At 40.8% G+C, this 21871-nt stretch overlaps 1 protein-coding gene across 3 annotated transcripts; it reads left to right on the forward strand.

Annotated features, from left to right (window-relative positions):
• The first annotated feature begins 1781 nt into the window (after window positions 1–1781).
• Window positions 1782–14496, forward strand: LOC125536056 (kinesin-like protein KIN-12E). 3 transcript variants are annotated; one of them, XM_048699151.1, is made up of 33 exons: window positions 1782–2265; window positions 2811–2966; window positions 3055–3138; window positions 3214–3333; window positions 3412–3525; window positions 3651–3743; window positions 3856–4016; window positions 4091–4165; window positions 4571–4658; window positions 4739–4797; window positions 4890–4953; window positions 5032–5097; window positions 5174–5317; window positions 5419–5523; window positions 5650–5885; window positions 5990–6059; window positions 6141–6197; window positions 6428–6507; window positions 6984–7041; window positions 7136–7192; window positions 7276–8316; window positions 9311–11203; window positions 11278–11385; window positions 11690–11841; window positions 11928–12015; window positions 12128–12202; window positions 12291–12527; window positions 13052–13150; window positions 13247–13321; window positions 13419–13477; window positions 13604–13715; window positions 13800–13883; window positions 13969–14496. In XM_048699151.1, the coding sequence occupies exons 1-33, from the start codon at window positions 1858–1860 to the stop codon at window positions 14122–14124; spliced, it is 6474 nt and encodes a 2157-aa protein (XP_048555108.1). In that variant the 5' UTR covers window positions 1782–1857; the 3' UTR covers window positions 14125–14496. The 3 variants fall into 3 exon arrangements, with proteins under 3 accessions (XP_048555108.1, XP_048555109.1, XP_048555110.1); XM_048699152.1 differs by having other exon boundaries at window positions 9440–11203; XM_048699153.1 differs by lacking the exons at window positions 1782–2265; window positions 2811–2966; window positions 3055–3138; ... (1 more) ...; window positions 3412–3525; window positions 3651–3743 and having other exon boundaries at window positions 3948–4016; window positions 4095–4165.
• The last annotated feature ends 7375 nt before the right edge of the window (window positions 14497–21871 follow it).

Below are 21871 nucleotides of genomic sequence, written 5' to 3' on the forward strand. Positions count from 1 at the left end.
GAACATCCAACCGCGACGTCCAAAGGCCTGAAAGAAATTCCAAACTACACTATCCAGGCATGCGCAATGTCCAAAGGTCGAGCAGACAGGCAAAAGCACCCTGTCTGGACATACTGCAACGTTTAAAGAAAGTGGTATGATAATATGTAAAATGATATAAATTTCTAGGCAAAGTCTAGGAAGTTCATGGAGGCGGGGCATATTTCATCTCTATCTCATTGGTATTGACGACTTTACTGAGTTAGTTTTGGAAATCCAGGAAGACATTCCAAAGCATCCCGTCCGGCTAGACTACCAGATCAGAATATCTAGCGCACCCAAACACAACGGCGGAAGAACAAATCAGTATCGTGTGCGCAAGGCACAGGCTACACACCGGGATACCAGCCGTCCTCTGAGAGGGATAGCCGAGTGAGATCCATGAATGTCTGACCCCACATTCATCACATGGATGTGCCCGACATAACCGGACACAACAACCGGCCAGCAAACCAAATGTGCGTACCAGGAATAGATGAAGTTTGAGTTTTATGGTCCCCAACCCCGTTGGAAGGCTTGCAGTCCATTCACGGTAAACATTCCTGAAATAGTTAAGAAGAACATTTGTTATATTAGTTGTTTCTCTTCTTGGCTACAACTGGTCTTTGCGCTTATGACTGTAGTTGGTCTCTTCACACGGTTCACTTAGCTTCCATTTTATGTTTCAAATAGTTCATTTAACTTCCAAGTCATAGTTGGTTAGCTGGTCTTCTCAAATAGTTCTCTTGACTTCCGTTTTATATTTCATATAGTTCGCTTAGCTTCTAGGCTGCAGTTGGTTCCTGCATCAATTGGTGCAACGGGTCATCTAGTATGAGTATATGAAGTGAACACATTCAAAAGCATTAGACTCGTGGTCCGGAAGCAATAGAGTAGAAACATGCAAATGTGAGGTAGTGGTGCTAAAGTACATGACAACATGATGGAAAAATTTGGTCATCCCAACAAAAATATACATTTGTGTAGAAGTTGTAGACGTAGACAAAACAACGCTAGAATGAGCCGCTCGAGAAAAGGCGAATCTTGAGGCTTTAAATCGCGGGGTTAGGAAGTTAGATGTACTAAAGTATTTCTCATCTAGATGTACATTAACAAATCCGAGGGCACATACAAAGATTTTTCTATAGGATACCATTCCTTTGAAATTCTTGTAAAATTCCTTTGTACCAAAGCAAATCGGAATGTAAGTGTTAGAACTTGAAAGCTGATTGAGTAATCTTTTGTCTTGGAATGTACTTAAAGTTTTAATCATAAATCTATACAGAAAAATATTGGATGCTACAGGAACACCTAAGCTCAGGTGCTCCGGCAACTATCCGGCTGTTGGATATGAGATCCAAAGGCCATACGAGGATACACTCAACCTGGATGGGAAAATATCTAGTGCTCGCAGGCTTGGGGTGCTCCCGGTCTCCTCAAGTTTATTTCATTGTCTGTGGTCTTTGGATCTCAGATCCAACGGCTGCGAAGCTCCTCGAGCACAGGAAGGTGCTCTCGTAGCCTACACAAGGAAAACTACTTTCCTAATTATTGATCAGTTCTTAATTTAATGACAGGAGCGGCCGAAAGGCTCAGCAGTCAAATGATGACTCACCAGTTGCTCAGTCAGACTCAGATCCATCCACCCCTGGCCTCCTCGCAACGCAACCCCAGTTCAAAATTTGAAATCGAGCGGAGAACCCCCAAACAGCACAGCAGCAAGACCCCGTTGGCCATTACTAGTCTCCGCTACCACCCCGCTCCCCCCTCACTCCCCTCCACCCGAGCTGAGCTCCACGCCACCTCCCTCCGCCTCCCGCTCCACCCCCACCCTCCGCCATGTCCGCCCCCGGCGGCGGCGGCGGCGGCCGGCGCCCCTCCGCGTCCCGCTCCTCCCGCCGCGCCGCGCCGGAGCCCAACGAGAACGACGACCTGGCGGCCGCGCCCTCCTCGTCCTCCCCCTCGGCGGCCGCCCCGCCCTTCTCGCTGCCCCCGCGGTCGCCCCTCGCGGCCATCGCCGACCCGGGCAGGAACCCGCGGTCCGCGCCGGGGACGCCCAAGTCGCTGGCGAGCACCCCCAGGGCCTGCGCGCCGGCGTCTGGGGCCAGGGATCGGAGCTCCTCGATTGGCGGGGCCGCGAAGAGGGTGTTTGACCTGAGGGATCTCGCGGCCACGGAAGTGCCCGTGGAGGTGCCGCATTTTGAGCTCGACGAGGACCCCGCCTTCTGGATGGATCGCAATGTGCAGGTTGGTGTTTCTGCACAGAGTGAAATGAAGCAGTGAGCCACTGATACACAAGTACATGACCGTCCCGTGTCCAATTAAATTAGCAAACATCGCAAATAAAATGGACTATATTAATACCTTAGTATTGTGCTTTGTAAGTTATCCCCCATGATGTGTACTATACCAATTATGAGTTACTCCCTCCGGTCCTTTTTACTCCGTGTATTAGATTTGTGTCAAGTCAAACTTGACAATGGTCGACCAAATTTATACTAAAAAACATCAGCATCTACCATATCAAATATATATACTATAAAACTACATTTCATAAGGAATCTAATACTATTGATTTGATATTGTGGATGCTGGTACTTTTTTCTGTAAGTTTGGTCAAAGTAGAGATACTTTGACTTCGAACAAAACTTATATATGCGGACTAAAACGGACCGGAGTGAGTAACTGTTAATACCATGGCTACTTTTATTTTTCCGAAGCTAACAGGGCTTAATGTTGGTGCCGTTTCTTTGCGAAATCTAAATGTTCCATAAATGTTGTGTGATTTACAGGTTTTGGTACGGTTAAGGCCAATCAGTGCTGCCGAGAGCACTGCGTATGGTCAAAAAAGATGTTTGATACAGGATAGCTCAAAGACATTGAGCTGGACAGGACACCCTGAAACAAAGTTCACGTTTGATCATGTCGCATGTGAAACAATATCACAGGCATGTCTGTGTGTACTGCAACTAACTTAGATTTCTTTCCAAGTAAGTCATCCTTTAGCCTAAGAAATATTCTCTACAACGATTTCAGGAAAAGCTGTTTAGGGTAGTTGGTCTACCAATGGTGGAGAACTGCATGTCTGGATACAACGGCTGTTTGTTTGCCTATGGCCAGGTAAAACTAATATGCACACTTTTGTTCCTGCAGAAGAATTCATCTGACATATAGTGCTACATATGGTTTTTACAGACAGGGAGTGGCAAAACTTACACAATGATGGGAGAGCTTAGTAAGGATGGCAATGAACTTAGCAATGATTCTGGTTTGACACCTCGTATTTTCGAGTATCTATTCGCTCGGATAAAGGAGGTGAGGTGTTTTTATCCCAGGCTAGTACTTTGGTGAATGCTTGCCAATAGAAAGACCTAAATCATATATTATGTGAAGGAAGAGGAAAGGCGAAGAGAGGACAAATTGAAGTACATCTGCAAATGCTCTTTTCTGGAGATATACAATGAGCAGATAACTGATCTACTTGAACCATCATCAACAAATCTTCAGGTAGCATGCTTAGTACTCCCATTGTAAAGTAGTGATCTAATATTATATTAGTTTACAGAGGTAGTACTTGAGAATTGATAATGCATGAATGGAATGTGATGTCTCACATTTGTTCTGTCTTGTAGATCCGTGAAGATATAAAGAAAGGTGTATATGTTGAGAACCTAATGGAGTGTTATGTGTCATCTGTTAAAGATGTTATGTTGTTATTATTACAGGTGAAAGAATACCGTCTCTTCGTTCCATGTTGCATTGGATCTGAGGTTCTAAAATGAGCATGTGCTAACTTACATTAATGATTTTATTTATTTTTTTGAAATTTTCTTTTAGGGGGTTGCAAATAGGAAAATGGCAGCTACAAATATGAATAGTGAGAGCAGCCGTTCACATAGCGTCTTCACTTGCGTCATTGAGAGTCACTGGGAAAGGGATTCAATGACGCACCTCCGCTTTGGGCGTTTGAATTTGGTTGATCTTGCTGGTTCTGAGAGGTGAGTTCCAGAATAAAGGTGACAAGTTGACAACCTTTTCTTGCCTTCACAAATACTAACTGAATTCAAACTAGGCAGAAAAGCTCGGGCGCTGAAGGAGACCGCTTGAAAGAAGCTGCGAACATTAACAGATCCTTGTCAACTCTTGGGTACCTATTGCTCTCAGACAAGATTCATGAATTTTGGCACAGTTCATATTCATATTTTGTCTTGCAACATGTGAAAATAACCACATTTGCGTTACACATTGTGTATTCAGTTGTGAAAATGTTATAGTTTGGTGGTGGTATCCCTTTTTTTAAATGAAACATTTGTGGAAGTTCAGAACGTCTTCTAGCATTCATTACAAGGTTCTTTGTTATATTAGCATAGAATGTACTCCCTCCGTTCCGAATTACTTGTCGCAGGTATGGATGTATCTAGATGTATTTTAGTTCTAGATACATCCATTTCTGCGACGAGTAATTTGGAACGGAGGGAGTATTTGGGTATTAAATTGACAATTTCTTTGAAGAAGTACTGTTCATAGTGATAATCCAGCTATACCATTTCAGGCTTGTTATCATGACTCTAGTGGATGTCGCAAATGGAAAAAGCCGCCATGTGCCTTATAGAGACTCAAGGCTTACATTTCTCCTCCAGGTTCAAATTCACAATGAGTTTGAGTCTTCTATCTGTTTATGTCTATTGTCTTCTCTGGCTCATTGTATCATCTTCTCTAGGATTCCCTTGGAGGAAACTCTAAAACAACAATTGTTGCCAACATCAGCCCGTCTATTTGGTACTGATATTGTGCACCTTTATTCTTGTATTCAGTTTGTTTTCTAGATCTTAACAGTATGCTTAACATATAAATGAATTACACTATTGCAGTTCCTCCAATGAGACACTGAGTACCTTGAAGTTTGCTCAGCGCGCGAAGTTGATTCAAAACAATGTAATTCTAAGCATGTTGAAATTTTTATATAGAAAGTTTATCATGTCGACTCATTTGGGGAGTCTTCTGTTGTGCTAGGCAAAAGTAAATGAAGATGCTTCAGGAGATGTTATGGCTTTACAAAGGCAGATAGAAGAACTAAAGGTAAGCTTTATCATGACAACTCTCTTCTTGATTATAGAAGTGCTTTGTAGTTAAGTTATTTAATTATGTTTACCAGGATCAGTTGACATGCTTGAGGAAGCAGCAAAATGCCCCTGGATCGCCTAGCTTTCTCCTGCTAAATTCAGGCTCTGATAGAGAATACAATACTTTAGCTGAAGATCATCAATCAAGCTGTGACCTGAGTCTTCTAAAGCAAAAGGTCATATAGCATGATTTACTTCATTGGAAAATAAATAATGGTGCACTATAAATTATTTGCAAGTTGCAGCCAATTATTTATACATATGTATCTAATATCAGGTTAGCCATCTGGAAGATGTTCTTGCTGGGAGCCTTAGGAGAGAGAAACTAGCTGAGGTGGATATCAGGAAGCTGGAGGCTGAAATAAAGCATTTGAATCGTCTGGTAATTCTATTGCAGATTGTTCTAGGATATTTTATATCCTTCAAAACACAGAACCTAATAATTTCTTATTATAGCAACTATTTGTGTTTTAAAATACTGAGCGGCACCAGCTTTCTGTTTTGGCAGGTTGACCTGAAGGAATCTGATTCCCAACGCTTGAGAATGATGCTGAAACTTCGTGACGAAAAATTAAAAAGATTGCATATGTTAGCTGATGATCTAGTGCCATCGGATGGCTATATGGTTGAAGAAAATGCTGCAATGTCCCAAGAGATTCAGCTACTGCAAAAACAATTTGACGAAAATCCTCAACTGACTCAGTTTGCTTTTGAAAACAAGAGATTAATCGAGCAAGTTAGAACGTAATGTTTCAATTTACTTTGAGCCCTGACAAATTTGCACACTTCGTATATTTTGCTTACATGAATAAATTGGTGATAGCTTATTCTGATGTACTCATATACAGGCTTGAGAACTTCCACAAGCAAGGGGAAAGAGAGATGTTATTAACGGAGATATCTCTTTTGCGTAATCATGTATGCTTGTTCTCCCTGAACTCCCTTTTGCTCGATCTCATTTTCTCCAGTGACGCACTCTTAACTTTGTTATATGTGTAGTTCCTTCATATTCTTGAGCAGAAGTATGCAGCACCTCCTAGGAATTTAGAAGCACAGGTGTGTTCTCACTTGGATATAATTTTACTTCCGAAAGTAACTTACCACATGGCTATGGTTATTTTTCTTCTGTTTCAGAAGACGGTCAAAACCTTAGACTAAATTAACAGTAAACAATATTGTCACAAATATAAGGGAAGTTAAACTTGATTAACCACATGTCCCAAATGTAATACTGAAGAATAACCTGAATTTTTGCAAGTGGTTGATGTGCGATGCAATGCATTTAGGGTGACGAGATTGTCAAGGATCTAGACAATTGCAGGAAGGAGCTGGATGCATGCTTAGAAAATAATGTTTTGCTTGCACGGTAAGTTTTCAACTAAATCTTATCATCTCAATGCATATTTACATTTACAATAACAATGATGTGCTAGGCAACACTTTCTTCGCAAAACATGCATTATATGGTACTCTTGACTGAGTAAGACATTTGAGTTCTAGAAGACGAAAATGATTTAACTCTTCCATGGTGAGAAAGTGAATGGAGCTGCATATTTTCACATTCTCACATTTCTGTGAAATATAGAAAGTGCACAGTAGTAAATTTCATTAAAGTAACTTTATGTGAAACTTGTCCTCGCCTCCATCTGTAATGAAATCCCGATGTACTCAATTGGCAGTGTCATTAATCACCCTGGGTCTGGGTCTGATTGTTTTTTCCTTCATCTATGTATACTTCATAATTATCAGGATTGGCTTTTGATACTTATTGTACTCACGTTATGTCTGCTTGCTTTGGGTATCTTGGTAATTGATGGTTATGATTATTCATGCTGTTTGCAGTGAAGTAAATAAGCTGCGCTGTGAACTGAAACAATACCAGATGTCTAGCACGCACCAAGTATGTATGCAATTTTTGTAGCCACCAGCAATTATTTATGCTATTTGTTGTGTCCAGAATTACATACAATGTTTGGATGCACATCACCATTCAGGTTGCTCCGACGGCAGAGAAGAATTGTGGGATTCCAGAGATCAGTCAGATACAACCCGTGAGATTTTTTGCACACTTTTGATTTATACCCAGTAACTAGATATTCACTTTAACTATTTTCTTGTTTGAACTTTATATCAGGATCCAGTGGGATGGAACTTTTCATGTTTAACGCCCAATGGTGCTGGAATGTCAACTAATATTACGGAATCAGTTCAACTCAATCTTCCTTCAGAAATTGCTAGTGGACACCAGGAATCCTGTTCTCATTTGTATCATTTCGATTCAGAAAGATGTGATTTGAATGATTCTACAAAAGTGCCAGAGTGTAGTGATGAAGTGTCTCAGTGCTACAGCTTGGCTCTTGGATCTTCACATAATGTACTTGACAAAGACACTGTTCTTAGTGGACACGTAGAAGATGAAGAAACATTGCAATTACAGCAGGATGAGATGGATCAAATACATGAAAACGTACCAAATATGGGTATATGTTTGCATGGTGAGACTTCATTGTGTCATCAAGAGACTGAAATAGTGGGCTCAAGCAAACAGACATTACAGGCCGAGTTGGCGCACATTAAAAGCATAAATCAAGAGCTCAAAGAGAAGCTAGTTATTATGGCTGAAGAAAGTGCCAGGCTTGCAGAGATCATTGTGGCCAAAGATGTAGAAATTGCCTCTTTATCTGAGGAATGGGAGGTTGCAATAGTTGATCTAACAAGCTTCTTGACAGATGGCTGCAGATCACTAGACGATGCATATCAGAATATTGATAATATGATTAGTTCATTTCCTTACAGCAATAATTCTGTCAGCGAACATGTGGAGAAGGCTATGAAAGTTAGCATTGAAAAGGAAAAAATAATCTTCAGGCTTCAAATTGAGCTACAAGATGCACAGCGAATGGGCAGGGAAGTGAAAGAAAAGTTGCACATCTTAAGAGGTGCAACACTTGCTATCACTGAAGCTCAGCAATTATATAATGATGAAAGTTCTCAGGAAGCAGAACGAGTAAACCAAAAGGATTGCAATGTGGAATGGAAAAATTGTGACTTGTCAGAAGCAGCAGAGCATTCTCGTGATGAACCTCTATTCCTCGACAGCTTGAATGACACGAGTGCACAGCGGACTCGTAGTGAAGATGGATCAGCAGTCAACAAAGCTAATCCAGACTACCAGGTATGCAGTCTTTACTGTAGTTACATACACTGTACGGATGAATGCACCTGATATGAAGTGAAGATAGTCCATGATACTGTTTGTGTAGACAGCTTCATATTGTAGCTAAAACAGGAGATAACTCACCAGGATTTTCCTCATTAGTGAAATCAAGTAGGCAAGACTGTACTTTTTCCGTCAAGATTATGAAGGACCAGTATATCATTTGATTCCAAATGAGCAAGACTGTACTTTAAAATTTCAATGTCAGTTGCTCATCATAAAACTTACTGAGTCCATTGTCGAACTTACCTGTTCTCATGACCGCCTTTACTGTAACTATTTGCGAAGTACACATTACCTCGACAGTCAATTACTCTATTTTGCATATTTTGACTTGCGAATAGCAAAGCTGATGTTTAGCAGGGAGCTTCTGCACCGCTACTGATGTTTTCCTTTATTTACCTACTAAGTCGCAAACTTTGTTTCTTAAATATATCCCTCTGTCCCATAATGTAAGACACATTTTTTGACACTACACTAGTGCCAAAAAACGCCTTACATTATGGGACGGAGGGAGTAGAATTCTAGATCTACACTGAAATATATTTGAATAAAAAAATTCAGGAAATTATCTTACGATCATGTACAGGGTAATGATTGTGCTTCATGGACATGTGTTGTATCATAGTTTAATTATTCTAACTAGATACACTCATCATATCTCACATTTGGTTTTGTGACCATCCCATGAGATCAAATGCCCCACACAGAAATCTGTGCAATTTGTTCAGACAATTCTAAATCAGTAGAAGTTGATTATCATCCTTATCAGCTATCAAGATACAAAATGAATATTACATGGAACATAACCTCTGGAATCAATCCAGATACAAGAAATTTTATATGCATACCATGGATATGTCATGGCATTCTCCATGCTTTTCTTAGCGAGTTTCTTCTGGGTTATAAACAATATGACGGATAATATGATTTTTTTTCCAATACCTTGTAGTCAAAGCTCGACGATGTGTTATGTCTCGTCGAGGATAAGTCAAATAAGGTTTTGGCCTTATTTTCAAATTTTGAGGATGCTCAAGAAACCATGAAAGAGGCTGACCTTATGCTCTCGGCTTTGTTGAAGGCCAATGAGGAGTTAAAGCTTGACAGAGATAATTGCCGCCAAGCAGTGGAATCTTTATTGGCGGAGAAAAGTTCTCTGGTCAATGAGTTGCAGGAGGTTGAAGCGTCAAGTTTTTGTACAGCACAGAGTTACAACAAATTAAATCAGCAGATGAATGAATGTACCAACGAGATGACAAACATTGCTACTCTAATGAAGGGATCTTTTCACCATTTGCAAAGGATTGCTACAATGGAACTCTTTGAACTTTGCTCTGAAATTATTAATATTGGGCAGGACTTAAAGAGGTGGATAAGTGATTCAAGATCTTATCTGGTAAACATTGAATCACTTTTAGAAGAAAGAGGCAGTTCTTTAGTTCAGCAGCTCCATCACCTTAATGTGAATGCTTATACATGCATGTGTCAACAAGTTGATTCATGTGACCTGGGTGGCAGCAATACTATGTTTCTTCATGAAACTCAAGCAATCCCTGACAACTCTAGGAAGCATATTATATCTATAACAGATATGGTGGATGAAGGAAAGGACACGTCATCCATGCATGTAGTTCCAATGGGCAGTGCTGCTGAACTGGAAGTTTTTGATGCAGACAGTGCAGACGATATGGCTGTTATTAAGGACATAATTTTCAGTATTGCTCAAAAGTGGGATATTTTCGTCAACAAAGTGTCCTGCATTAAGAATGCTGAGACATATCCAGGTGTTGCTTGTGATGAACAAAGTTATGCAAACCCTCTTGCTGCACTTGCAAAATTAGATAGCGAACAAATACACTCAGCTGTTCCACAGCAATGCAAGGAAAGCATAGAAGATCACTCAGGAGAGGAAGACAATACTGCTCTTTTGAATGATGTTCAGTGTCTCAAGCATCATTTGGCGCAGTTAATGATTCCACTGTCTAAATTTATCAATAAAGAAGACATTATGGGGGATGGAACAGAAAATGAGAAGCAGTTTGTTACTGTTCTGAATAAGGTGCAAGATAATTTGATTTTTGCTATAGATTTTTTTGGTTATCTGTTACTATCTGAGCAAGAAGGTTCTCAGAATGCACCTTTGCTTAGCAGACTCCTTAATGACATTAGTACTATTGAGAAGAAAGCTTTGACATGTCAGAAAATATGCTTACGGAATGGTGATTCTCAGGCTGGTCACAGTACAGAGTACGCATCACTAAGAAGAGACTTTGAGAGGAAAAGTGATATCGCTGAAGGATTGTCTTTTGACTTGAAATTATTGCAAGAGTCTACCTCATATGCGAAGGACATGAAAGATAAAGCTGATGAAGTGTCGAATGCCCTTAGAAAGGTTCAACGAGAACTTGAGATTAAAAATTCTGAGACAGAAGACATGTTGGCAAAACAGAAGACACTAGTGGAAGAACTGGCTGAAAATGGTGCTGCACTCATTGTTTTAAGATCAGAGTTAGAGCAATCTCAACTTTCATCATCTGCGCTATCAAAGGAGAACAATGATCTGAGAGTGATGCTGGAAGAGGAAACTGTGAAGACCAGTGAAATAGTAGCTCTGTTGGAAGACAAAGCTAAGGTCATAGAGGGATTGGAGAGTGAAATTATATTGCTTAATTCTTCTGAAGAGGGACGTCTTAGGTCAGATATTGAAGAACTAAGTAATAATATCAAAATGTTATGTAATGAAAATGGAAAGCTCAAAGCAGAGATACTCAAGTTAAATGACAAGCTTGAGATGTCAATGGCTTTAGCTGAGGAGAATGAAGCTGCTGCTATTGAAGCTCGGCAAGTAAGTGTTGTGTTACTAGCGCACTTTGCTTTCCATCCAATTTGTATGAAGTTTCACTTGCCCTGCTTTTGTAGGCTGCAGAGATAAGTAAAATCTACGCGGAAGAGAAAGATGAGGAGGTTACAATTCTTGAACATTCTGTTGGGGAACTTGAATCTACAATAACTGTTCTTGAGGAAGAGGTAAGCTGCACATTTCTCTGGTTTGTGGTGCTCACTGTTTTGATAGATTTTTCTTTGAGATTTTGCATAAGAAATGTAATATTTTACACATGATTGCTCCGAAGATTATGGAACGACAGTAATTTTCAGAAGATAGATGGCTAAGTAATATTATACAGCCCAAAATTTTCATTTGCAATGATAGACATACATTGAGCCATTAGGGTGTAATCTTGTAAGGGTTGGTGCAAAATTAAGCAAATTGGTGAATAATTTGGCTTTAATGCGAATGGTGAGTTTCATAACATATGGGATTTTACTGAAGGTACGCAACCTTAAAGAGGAAGTAAGGAGCTACCAAGCGCACAAACAATCCGAAGCTGAATTTCAAGCAATTGAAGAGATGCTTACTGTAGAAAATGCCTCAAAATGTGATGACAATGTGGAACTGTGTCCAGGGAGATGCCAACTAAAAAAGTGAGAATTTATTCATCTGATTTTTCTTAAAAGACCTAACCAGATGTAATTGTATAATCATTTAGTCAAATGTATTTTTATGATAGGAGATTGCGAGCTGAGATTATTGCACATCAAGATACTAGAAGGAAGATTGAAGGACTCGTAATGGAAGTAAAACGTAAAGATGAGGAGGTATATGCAGGAGCGATCATACACGATTCACGGAGTTTTGTGTTTCCAAATAATCTTAACTTAGTTTCATTTACTAGAATAATCTTATACTATGTCCTTTTCATGTACATAGATAAGGCAGTGCAAAGAGCATATAGCTGAGCTGGTCCTGCATTCAGAAGCACAATCATTGCTGTTTCAGGAGAAGGTAGAAAACCTTCAGCTGTTATATATTTGCCAACATGGTTATACAAGTATCCAACACTACACATATGCTAATAATTCTTGTCGTGCAGTATCAGGAAATGGAGCACATGGTTTCTAAACAGAACTTTGGTTCACATGAATCTAATTCTGAGGCTGTCCATACAAAAGTGGAAAAGCCTTCAGGGCGAACAAGAGGATCTGGTTCACCTTTTAGGTGCATATCTAGCATTGTTCAACAAATGAACTCTGAGAAGGATCAAGAAATCTCTTTGGGCCGCCAGCGAATTGAAGAACTTGAAGCGTTACTTAGCGACAAACAGAAACAGGTCATACTTTTTGCTCGTCTTTTTCATCGTAGTTTAGGCAAATTAATGGGCAATGGCCAACATGTATGTTGTTGCGGTTTTTGGACTTAACAAAATTACAGCTTCTGTTATTTATTTTAGAAAATGACAGCTTCTGCTAATTAGAGAATATTGTCTCCCAATACCACATATGTCCTTAGATTACAATATGGTCAAATACACTTACTGGTTAAGAGATCTCCTGGCTAGTTGTTGAGACCATGGTTATTGTCATAAACACAAGCAAATGCTCCGTATGTAGTCCATATTGGAATCTCTAAAAAGATTTATATTTAGGAACGGAGGGAGTACTTGAATGAAATATGTATAGAGCATTTTTAGATCAATTCTAGAATGTGTCCGACATTCACTGGGAGACAATGAAAACACAGCTGTGTTCTATCTGTTCATTTCTAATTTTCTAACTATAAAGAATATGAATCCAATATCCAGTGTAGAATGAAGTGCCTCAAAGGTGATGCTCATATTTTCTCCTCTGTTCATAGATATGCCTGCTTACGTCAAGACTAGCAGCAGTGGATAGCATGACACATGATGTTATAAGGGAGCTACTTGGCGTCAAATTAGACATGACAAACTATGCTGTAAGTTGTGGCAGCACCTCTACGGAGCTAATCAGCATTAGGGCTCATTGTCTACCAATCAGGTCACTTATATGAGATTTGCTGTTGCATGTTTAGAATTTGCTTGACCAAGAAGAAGTGCACAAGCTGTTAGTAGCATCCCAGGAACAAATCGAACAATCGAAGGCGAAGGTAGGTCACAACTCCACTATCAAATGTCTGTTTACATTGTCCCATCATATAGCAAGCTGACAATTCCTATCTATCTTCATCTGCATTGTCAATCAAGGACGAGGAACTTGACGTCCTCAAAGAACAATTCGGCCATCTCATTCAAGAAAGGGACAGGTGACTCTTAACCCCCTAAACCGTTTGCGCTTTTATCTTCAGTTGCAACCGTTTAATCTTGCAAGCACTGAAAGCACGCCAGAAATGACCTGATATATCGGATACATACTTTTTTTGTGCTTAAAGCTTGCTCGATGACATGGACCAAAGGAAGGCGGACCTGCTGGAGACCCAGCTGCTCGTGGAACAGCTCGAACAGCGGGAGCAGATGCTCGAGGCCCAGAACGAAATGCTACAGGTTCAGATAACTACTTCGATTGATCAAACTTCCGAAACATGCTACTGTTCTGTCCAACCCTGAACTCTGGTGTTCCTGCTGTAGATGGAGAAAGACAACCTCCAGCAGAGGATGATGGAGATGGACGAGACGATCGAGCTGCTAGAAGGCTCAAATCGAGTCAGAATAGTGAGCGCCGTTGCCTTCCAAGTTCTGGCCTGCCTCCAGCACTTTGCACTTGGTTTTCTGATCACCAAATCTTCTTGTCTTGCAGGGAGATAGCCATAGCCAGCGTTCGGCCGGCAGCGAGTTCAGCAGGAGGCTGGCGCAGTCGGACATGCTGGTGTCCCACGCGCGGCACGAGCGCTCCCGTAATAACCGCGCGGCGGCCGCAGGGAGCTCGCGGCCGCGGCACGGCAGGCACCATTGAGACGGCCTGGCTGGCCGCTGCGCAGTACATAAATTGGACCGGAACAGATCAGACACTGCTTGTGTTTGTTGATCGGCAGCGGCGGCGGCGCCACCTCTCTGGCTGTAGAGTAGGTCAAGTCAGAATGGCGATGGCTGCAAAGGAAAAAATTGTTGGTGTACGTGGTCCGAGTGTATGTAGAACCGTGACTGGTGCGATGTGTGCGTGGGTTTGTGTATATTTTTGCGCTGTATGTACGCCTGCCACATCTAACACACGGTGAGTTCCGGCTTTGGCTGGCCTCCATCAGAAGAACGAACCGCATTTCATACTGCCCAGCGCACAGCTTGAGGCAAAGATTTGTGGGAGCACGAGTTGAAGATAGATTTGTCATTTGCCTGGCTTTTGTCGTGACGGGACCTTGATGCTCCATCGTCTCCTCGTCATTCATCGGTAGAGAGATAAGAGCAACTGTGATTCATTTCGTCTGCCGTCGTCCGTTTGGGTCGGTGCCGACACAAAAGGCGGCCCAATGCGCCAACCCACGGACGCGTGTCTGTTTTTCGTCCATGGGCGATCCATTTTCGGCTCATTGTTGAGCCGGATTTGCGTCGGCGCGAACATGCGACGGACGCGTGCACGCTTGTCTTCTTTTCCCGGGCCCCCTGATCGGTGGCTCATTGGCCTCCCCCCTCACCCCCAGCCAACAGCAACCCTCGCTCGCCTCCTTCGTCGCTGATGCCGCCGTCCATTTTTGCCGGCGACTCTGCCAGCTGCCGCCGTCGCCCAGCAACACTGCCCACTCCCCTGTCGCCCGCTACTGCCGTCTTGCTGCCCGGGAGCAAACTGCTTCGCACCGCCGCCCCGCGGCCAAGAAGCCGCCTCGCCGCCCCGGCCAGATCCTCACCGGCGCGCTCGTCGGACGCCGGCCCACTCGTCAAACGCTAGCTGGGTCTGTGCGCGCCACGACTCCCCTCGCCGGATGCTACCTCTTGAGCATGCGTTGCTTTTTTCCATGAAGAGGAAAGGGTGATGCAGCAAATCAGCGTAAGTATTTTCCTCAATTTTTGAGAACCAAGGTATCAATCCAGTAGGAGACCACACGCGAGTCACCTCGTACCTACACAAACAAATACTCGCAACCAACGCGATAAAGGGGTTGTCAATCCCTTCACGGCCACTTGGAAGAGTGAGATCTGATAGAGATAATGATAATAAGATAAATATTTTTGGTATTTTTATAATATAGATTGAAAGTAAAGATTGCAAAATAAAATAGATCGGAAACTTGTATGATGTAAAATAGACCCGGGGGCCATAGGTTTCACTAGTGGCTTCTCTTAAGATAGCATAAGTATTACGGTGAGTGAACAAATTACTGTCGAGCAATTGATAAAAAACGAATAATTATGAGAATATCTAGGTATGATCATGTATATAGGCATCACGTCCGTGACAAAATAGACCGACTACTGCCTGCATCTACTACTATTACTCCACACATCGACCGCTATCCAGCATGCATCTAGAGTATTAAGTTCATAAGAACAGAGTAACGCTTTAAGCAAGATGACATGATGTAGAGGGATAAACTTATGCAATATGATATAAACCCCATCTTTTTATCATCGATGGCAACAATACAATACGTGTCGTTTTCCTTTCTGTCACTCGGATCAAGCACCGCAAGATTGAACCCAAAGCTAAACACTTCTCCCATTGCAAGAAAGATCAATCTAGTAGGCCAAACCAAACTGATAATTCAAAGAGACTTGCAAAGATAACCAATCATACATAAAAGAATTCAGAGAAGATTCAAATATTGTTCATAGATAATATTGATCATAAACCCACAATTCATCGGATCTCGACAAACACACCGCAAAAAAAGATTACATCGAATAGATCTCCAAGAGAATCAAGGAGAACTTTGTATTGAGATCCAAAGAGAGAGAGAAGAAGCCATCTAGCTAATAACTATGGACCCGAAGGTCTGAGGTAAACTACTCACACATCATCGGAGGGTCCATGGAGTTGATGTAGAGGCCCTCTGTGATCAATGCCCCCTCCGACGGAGCTCCGGAAAAGGCCTCAAAATGGGATCTCTTGGGTACAGAAGGTTGCGGCAGTGAAAATAGGGTTTCGTGGTGCTCCTGGATGTTTTCAGGGTACGTAGGTATATATAGGAGGAAGAAGTAGGTTGGTGGAGCCACAAAGGGCGCACGAGGGGGAGGGCGTGCCCCCTGCATCGTGGCCGCCTCGTTGATTGCTTGACGTCCACTCCAAGTCCTCTGGATCACGTTTGTTCCAAAAATCATGCTCCTGAAGGTTTCATTCCGTTTGGACTTCGTTTGATATTCTTTTTCTGCGAAACACTGAAATAGGCAAAAAACAACAATTTAGGCTGGGCCTCCGGTTAATAGGTTAATCCCAAAAATAATATAAAAGTATAAAATAAGCACATTAAACATCCAAAATAGAATATATAATAGCATGGAACAATAAAAAAAATTATAGATACGGTGGAGACGTATCAGCATAACCAAGCTTAATTCCTGCTCGTCCTCGAGTAGGTAAATGATAAAAACAGAATTTTTGATGTGGAATGCTTTATAGAATATTCTTCAATATATTTTTCTCTATTGTGGCATGAATGTTCAGATCCGAAAGATTCAAGATAAAAGTTTATTGTTGACATAAAAATAGTAATACTCCAAGTATGCTAATCAAACAATTATGTCTTATCAAAATACCATAGCCAAAGAAAACTTATCCCTACAAAGTCATATAGTTTGGCCATGCTTCATTTTCGTCACACAAAATGCTCTCATCATGCACAACCCCGATGACAAGCCAACCAATTATTTCATATTTTCCTTTTCAAACTCTTTCAACTTTTACGCAATATATGAGCGCGCGCCATGGACATAGCACTATGGGTGGAATAGAATATGATGATTGAGGTTGTGTGAGAAGACAAAAGGGAGAAATTCTCACATTGACGCGGCTAATCAATGGGCTATGGAGATGCCCATCGATTGATGTCAATGCAAGGAATAGGGATTGCCATGCAACGGATGCACTAGAGCTATAAAAATATGAAAGCTCATCAAAGAAACTAAGTGGGTGTGCATCCAACTCGCTTGCTCACGAAGACCTAGGGCATTTGAGGAAGCCCATCATTGAAATATGCAAGCCAAGTTCTATAATGAAAAATTCCCACTAGTATATGAAAGTGACAAAATAAGAGACTCTCTATCATGAAGATCATGGTGCTACTTTGAAGCACACGTGTGGAAAAAGGATAGTAACATTGTCCCTTCTCTCTTTTTCTCTCATTATTTTTTTATTTGGGCCTTTTTTTTCTTTTGGACTCTTTTTTATCGTCTGAAGTCTCATCCCGACTTGTGGGGGAATCATAGTCTCCATCATCCTTTCCTCACTGGGACAATGCTCTAATAATGATGATCATCACACTTTTATTTTCTTACAACTCAAGAATTACAACTCGATACTTAGAACAAAATATGACTCTATGTGAATGCCTCCAGCGGTGTACCGGAATTGCGATGAATCAAGAGTGACATGTATGAAAAATTATGAACGATGGCTTTGCCACAAATACGATGTCAACTATATGATCATGCATGGCAATATGACAATGATGAAGCGTGTCATAATAAATGGAATGGTGGAAAGTTGCATGGCAATATATCTCGGAATGGCTATAGAAATGCCATGATAGGTAGGTATGGCGGTTGTTTTGAGGAAGATATAAGGAGGCTTATGTGTGATAGAGCGTATCATATCACGGGGTTTGGATGCACCGGCGAAGTTTGCACCAATTCTCAAGGTGAGAAAGGGCAATGCACTGTACCGAAAAGGCTAGCAATGATGGAAGAGTGAGAGTGCGTATAATCCATGTACTCAACATTAGTCATAAAGAACTCACATACTTATTGCAAAAATCTACAAGTCATTAAAAGCAAGCACTACGCGCATGCTCCTAGGGGGATAGATTGGTAGGAAAAGACCATCGCTTGTCCCCGACCGCCACTCATAAGGAAAGCAATCAAAGAACACCCCATCCTTCAAATTTGTCACATAACATTTACCATACGTGCATGCTATGGTACTTGCTAACTTCAACACAAGTATTCATCAATTTCACAATTACTCAACTAGAACACCTCTAATATTACCACATTTATATCTCAAAACCATCTATCAAGCATCCAACTTCTCTTAGCATTTAAAATTTATAACCAAAGTGAATTAGCATATTGTTCTAAAGGACTCTCAAAATGATATAAAGTGAAGCATGAGAGATCAATTATTTCTATAAAATAGAACCACCGCCGTGCTCTAAAAGATATAAGTGAAGCACTAGAGCAAAAACTGTATAGCTCAAAAAATATAAGTGAAGCACATAGAGTATTCTAATAAATTCCAATTCATGTGTGTCTCTCCCAAAAGGTGTGTACAGTAAGGATGATTGTGGTAAAAAGCAAAGACTCAAATCATACAAGATGCTCCAAGAAAAACACATATCATGTGGCGAATAAAAATATAGCTCCAAGTAAAGTTACCAATGGACGAAGACGAAAGAGGGGATGCCTTCCGGGGCATCCCCAAGCTTAGGCTTTCGGTTGTCCTTGGATTTTACCTTGGGGTGCCTTGGGCATCCCCAAGCTTAGGCTCTTGCCACTCATTGTTCCATAATTCATCAAACCTTTACCCAAAACTTGAAAACTTCACAACACAAAACTTAAAAGAAAATCTTCGTGAGCTCCGTTAGTAAAAGAAAACGAACCACCACTTCAAGGTACTGTAATGAACTCATTATTTATTTATATTGGTGTTAAACCTACTGTATTTCAATTTTTCTATGGTTCATAAACTCTATTACTAGCCATAGATTCATCAAAATAAGCAAACAACATACGAAAAACAGAATCTATCAAAAACAGAACAGTTTGTAGTAATATGTAGGTTTCGAATACTTCTGGAACCCCAAAAATTCTAAAGTAAATTACTGAACGTGAGGAATTTATCTATTAATCATCTCCAAAAATAATTAACTAAATATCACTCTCCAGTAAAAAATGGCAGCAATTCTCGTGAGTGCTAAAGTTTCTGTTTTTTACAGCAAGATCAAAAGGACTTTCCCCAAGTCTTCCCAACGGTTCTACTTGGCACAAACACTAATTAAACACAAAAAACACAACAAAAATAGAGGATAGATAAATTATTTATTGAATAACAGCAAGGAAAAATATTGGGTTGACTCCCAAGAAGCGCTTTTCTTTAAAGCCTTTTAGCTAGGCAAAAGATTTCAATGATGCTCACATGAAAGACAAGAATTGAAGCACAACGAGAGCATCATAAAACACATGACAAACACATCTAAGTCTAACATACTTCCTATGCATAGGCATCTTATAGGCAAACAAATTATCAAGGCAGGCAAAAACTAGCATATGCAAGGAAGCGGAAAGAAACAATAGCAATCTCAACATAACGAGAGGTAATTTAGTAACATGAAAATTTCTACAACCATATTTTCCTCTCTCATAATAGTTACATGTAGGATCATAAGAAAATTCAACAATATAGCTATCACAAAACATATTCTTAACACGATCCACATGTATGCAAAGTTGACACTCTTCCAAAATAGTGGGATTAACATTAACTAAAGTCATGACCTCTCCAAACCGATTTTTATCAAAAACTTCATAAGATTGAACATTCTCCAAATATGTGGGATCCAAAGATGACACTCTTCCAAACCCACTTTCAATATTATTGCAAGCATTATAATCAATCTCATATTCATCATGGGGCTTAAGTAAATTTTCAAGATCATAAGAAGAATCACCCCAATCATGATCATTGCAACAAGTAGTAGACATAGCAAAACTAGCATCCCCAAGCTTAGGGTTTTGCATATTATAAGCACAATTGACATTAATAGAATTTATACTATCATCATTGCAATCATGCTTTCTATTCAAAACTTCATAAAGATAATCTAGTGCACAAAACTCACTAGCAATTGGTTCATCATAATTGGATCTCTTAAAAAGATTAGCAAGCGGATGAAGATCCATAGATCTTAGGTTCTCTGTTTAGCAATAAATAAACAACTATTCCAACCAAACGAGCAAACGAGCTAAGTAAGACATCAAAGCAAATGGGAAGACGAACAGAAGAAGGGCGAATAAAACGGCAAGGGTGAAGTGGGGAGAGAAAAATGAGAGGCAAATGGCAAATAATGTAATGCGAGGGATAAGAGTTTGCGATGGGTACTTGGTATGTCTTGACTTGTGCATAGACTCCCCGGCAACGGCGCCAGAAATCCTTCTTGCTACCTATTGAGCATGCGTTGGTTTTCCTTTGAAGAGGAAAGGGTGATGCAGCAAAGCAGCGTAAGTATTTTCCTTAGTTTTTGAGAACCAAGGTATCAACCCAGTAGGAGACCACGCGCGAGTCACCTCGTACCTACACAAACAAATAAGAACCTCGCAACCAACGCGATAAAGGGGTTGTCAATCCCTTCACGGCCACTTGCAAGAGTGAGATCTGATAGAGATAATGATAATAAGATAAATATTTTTGGTATTTTTATGATATAGATTGAAAGTAAAGATTGCAAAATAAAATAGATCGGAAACTTGTATGATGGAAAATAGACCCGGGGGCCATAGGTTTCACTAGTGGCTTCTCTCAAGATAGCATAAGTATTACGATGGGTGAACAAATTACTGTCGAGCAATTGATAGAAAAATGAATAATTATGAGAATATCTAGGTATGATCATGTATATAGGCATCACGTCCATGACAAGTAGACCGACTCCTGCCTGCATCTACTACTATTACTCCACACATCGACCGCTATCCAGCATGTATCTAGAGTATTAAGTTCATAAGGACAGAGTAACACTTTAAGAAAGATGAGATGATGTAGAGGGATAAACTCATGCAATATGATATAAACCCCATCTTTTTATCCTCGATGGCAACAATACAATACATGTCGTTTCCCTTTCTGTCACTGGGATCGAGCACAGCAAGATTGAACCCAAAGCTAAGCACTTCTCCCATTGCAATAAAGATCAATCTAGTAGGCCAAACCAAACTGATAATTCGAAGAGACTTGCAAAGATAACCAATCATACATAAAAAAATTCAGAGAAGATTCAAATATTGTTCATAGATAATATTGATCATAAACCCACAATTCATCAGATCTCGACAAACACACCGCAAAAGAAGATTACATCGAATAGATCTCCAAGAGAATCGAGGATAACTTTGTATTGAGATCCAAAGAGAGAGAAGAAGCCATCTAGCTAATAACTATGGACCCGAAGGTCTGAGGTAAACTACTCACACATCATCGGAGGGGCCATGGAGTTGATGTATAGGCCCTTTGTGATCAATGCCCCCTCCGATGGAGATCCGGAAAAGGCCTCAAGATGGGATCTCTTGGGTACAGAAGGTTGCGGCGGTGCAAATAGGGTTTTGTGGTGCTCCTAGATGTTTTCAGGGTACGTAGGTATATATAGGAGGAAGAAGTAGGTCGGTGGAGCCATGAGGGGCCCACGAGGGGGAGGGCGCGCCTAGGGGGGTAGGCGCACCTCCTACCTCGTGGCCGCATCGTTGATTGGTTGACGTCCACTTCAAGTCTTTTGGATCACGTTTGTTCCAAAAATCACGCTCCTGAAGGTTTCATTCCGTTTGGACTCTGTTTGATATTCTTT

The sequence above is a fragment of the Triticum urartu genome, chromosome 2 (assembly GCF_003073215.2).
Source record: "Triticum urartu cultivar G1812 chromosome 2, Tu2.1, whole genome shotgun sequence".
Taxonomy (NCBI): domain Eukaryota; kingdom Viridiplantae; phylum Streptophyta; class Magnoliopsida; order Poales; family Poaceae; genus Triticum; species Triticum urartu.

What these genes read in the sequence shown, in the direction of transcription:
- LOC125536056 (XM_048699151.1), top strand. Translation starts at nt 1,858, where the DNA reads ATGTCCGCCCCCGGCGGCGGCGGCGGCGGCCGGCGCCCCTCCGCGTCC. An exon ending in TTAATCGAGCAAGTTAGAAC is followed by an intron (nt 5,886 to 5,989) that starts GTAATGTTTCAA and finishes ACTCATATACAG; the next exon opens with GCTTGAGAACTTCCACAAGC. An exon ending in TTAGCGACAAACAGAAACAG is followed by an intron (nt 12,528 to 13,051) that starts GTCATACTTTTT and finishes CTCTGTTCATAG; the next exon opens with ATATGCCTGCTTACGTCAAG.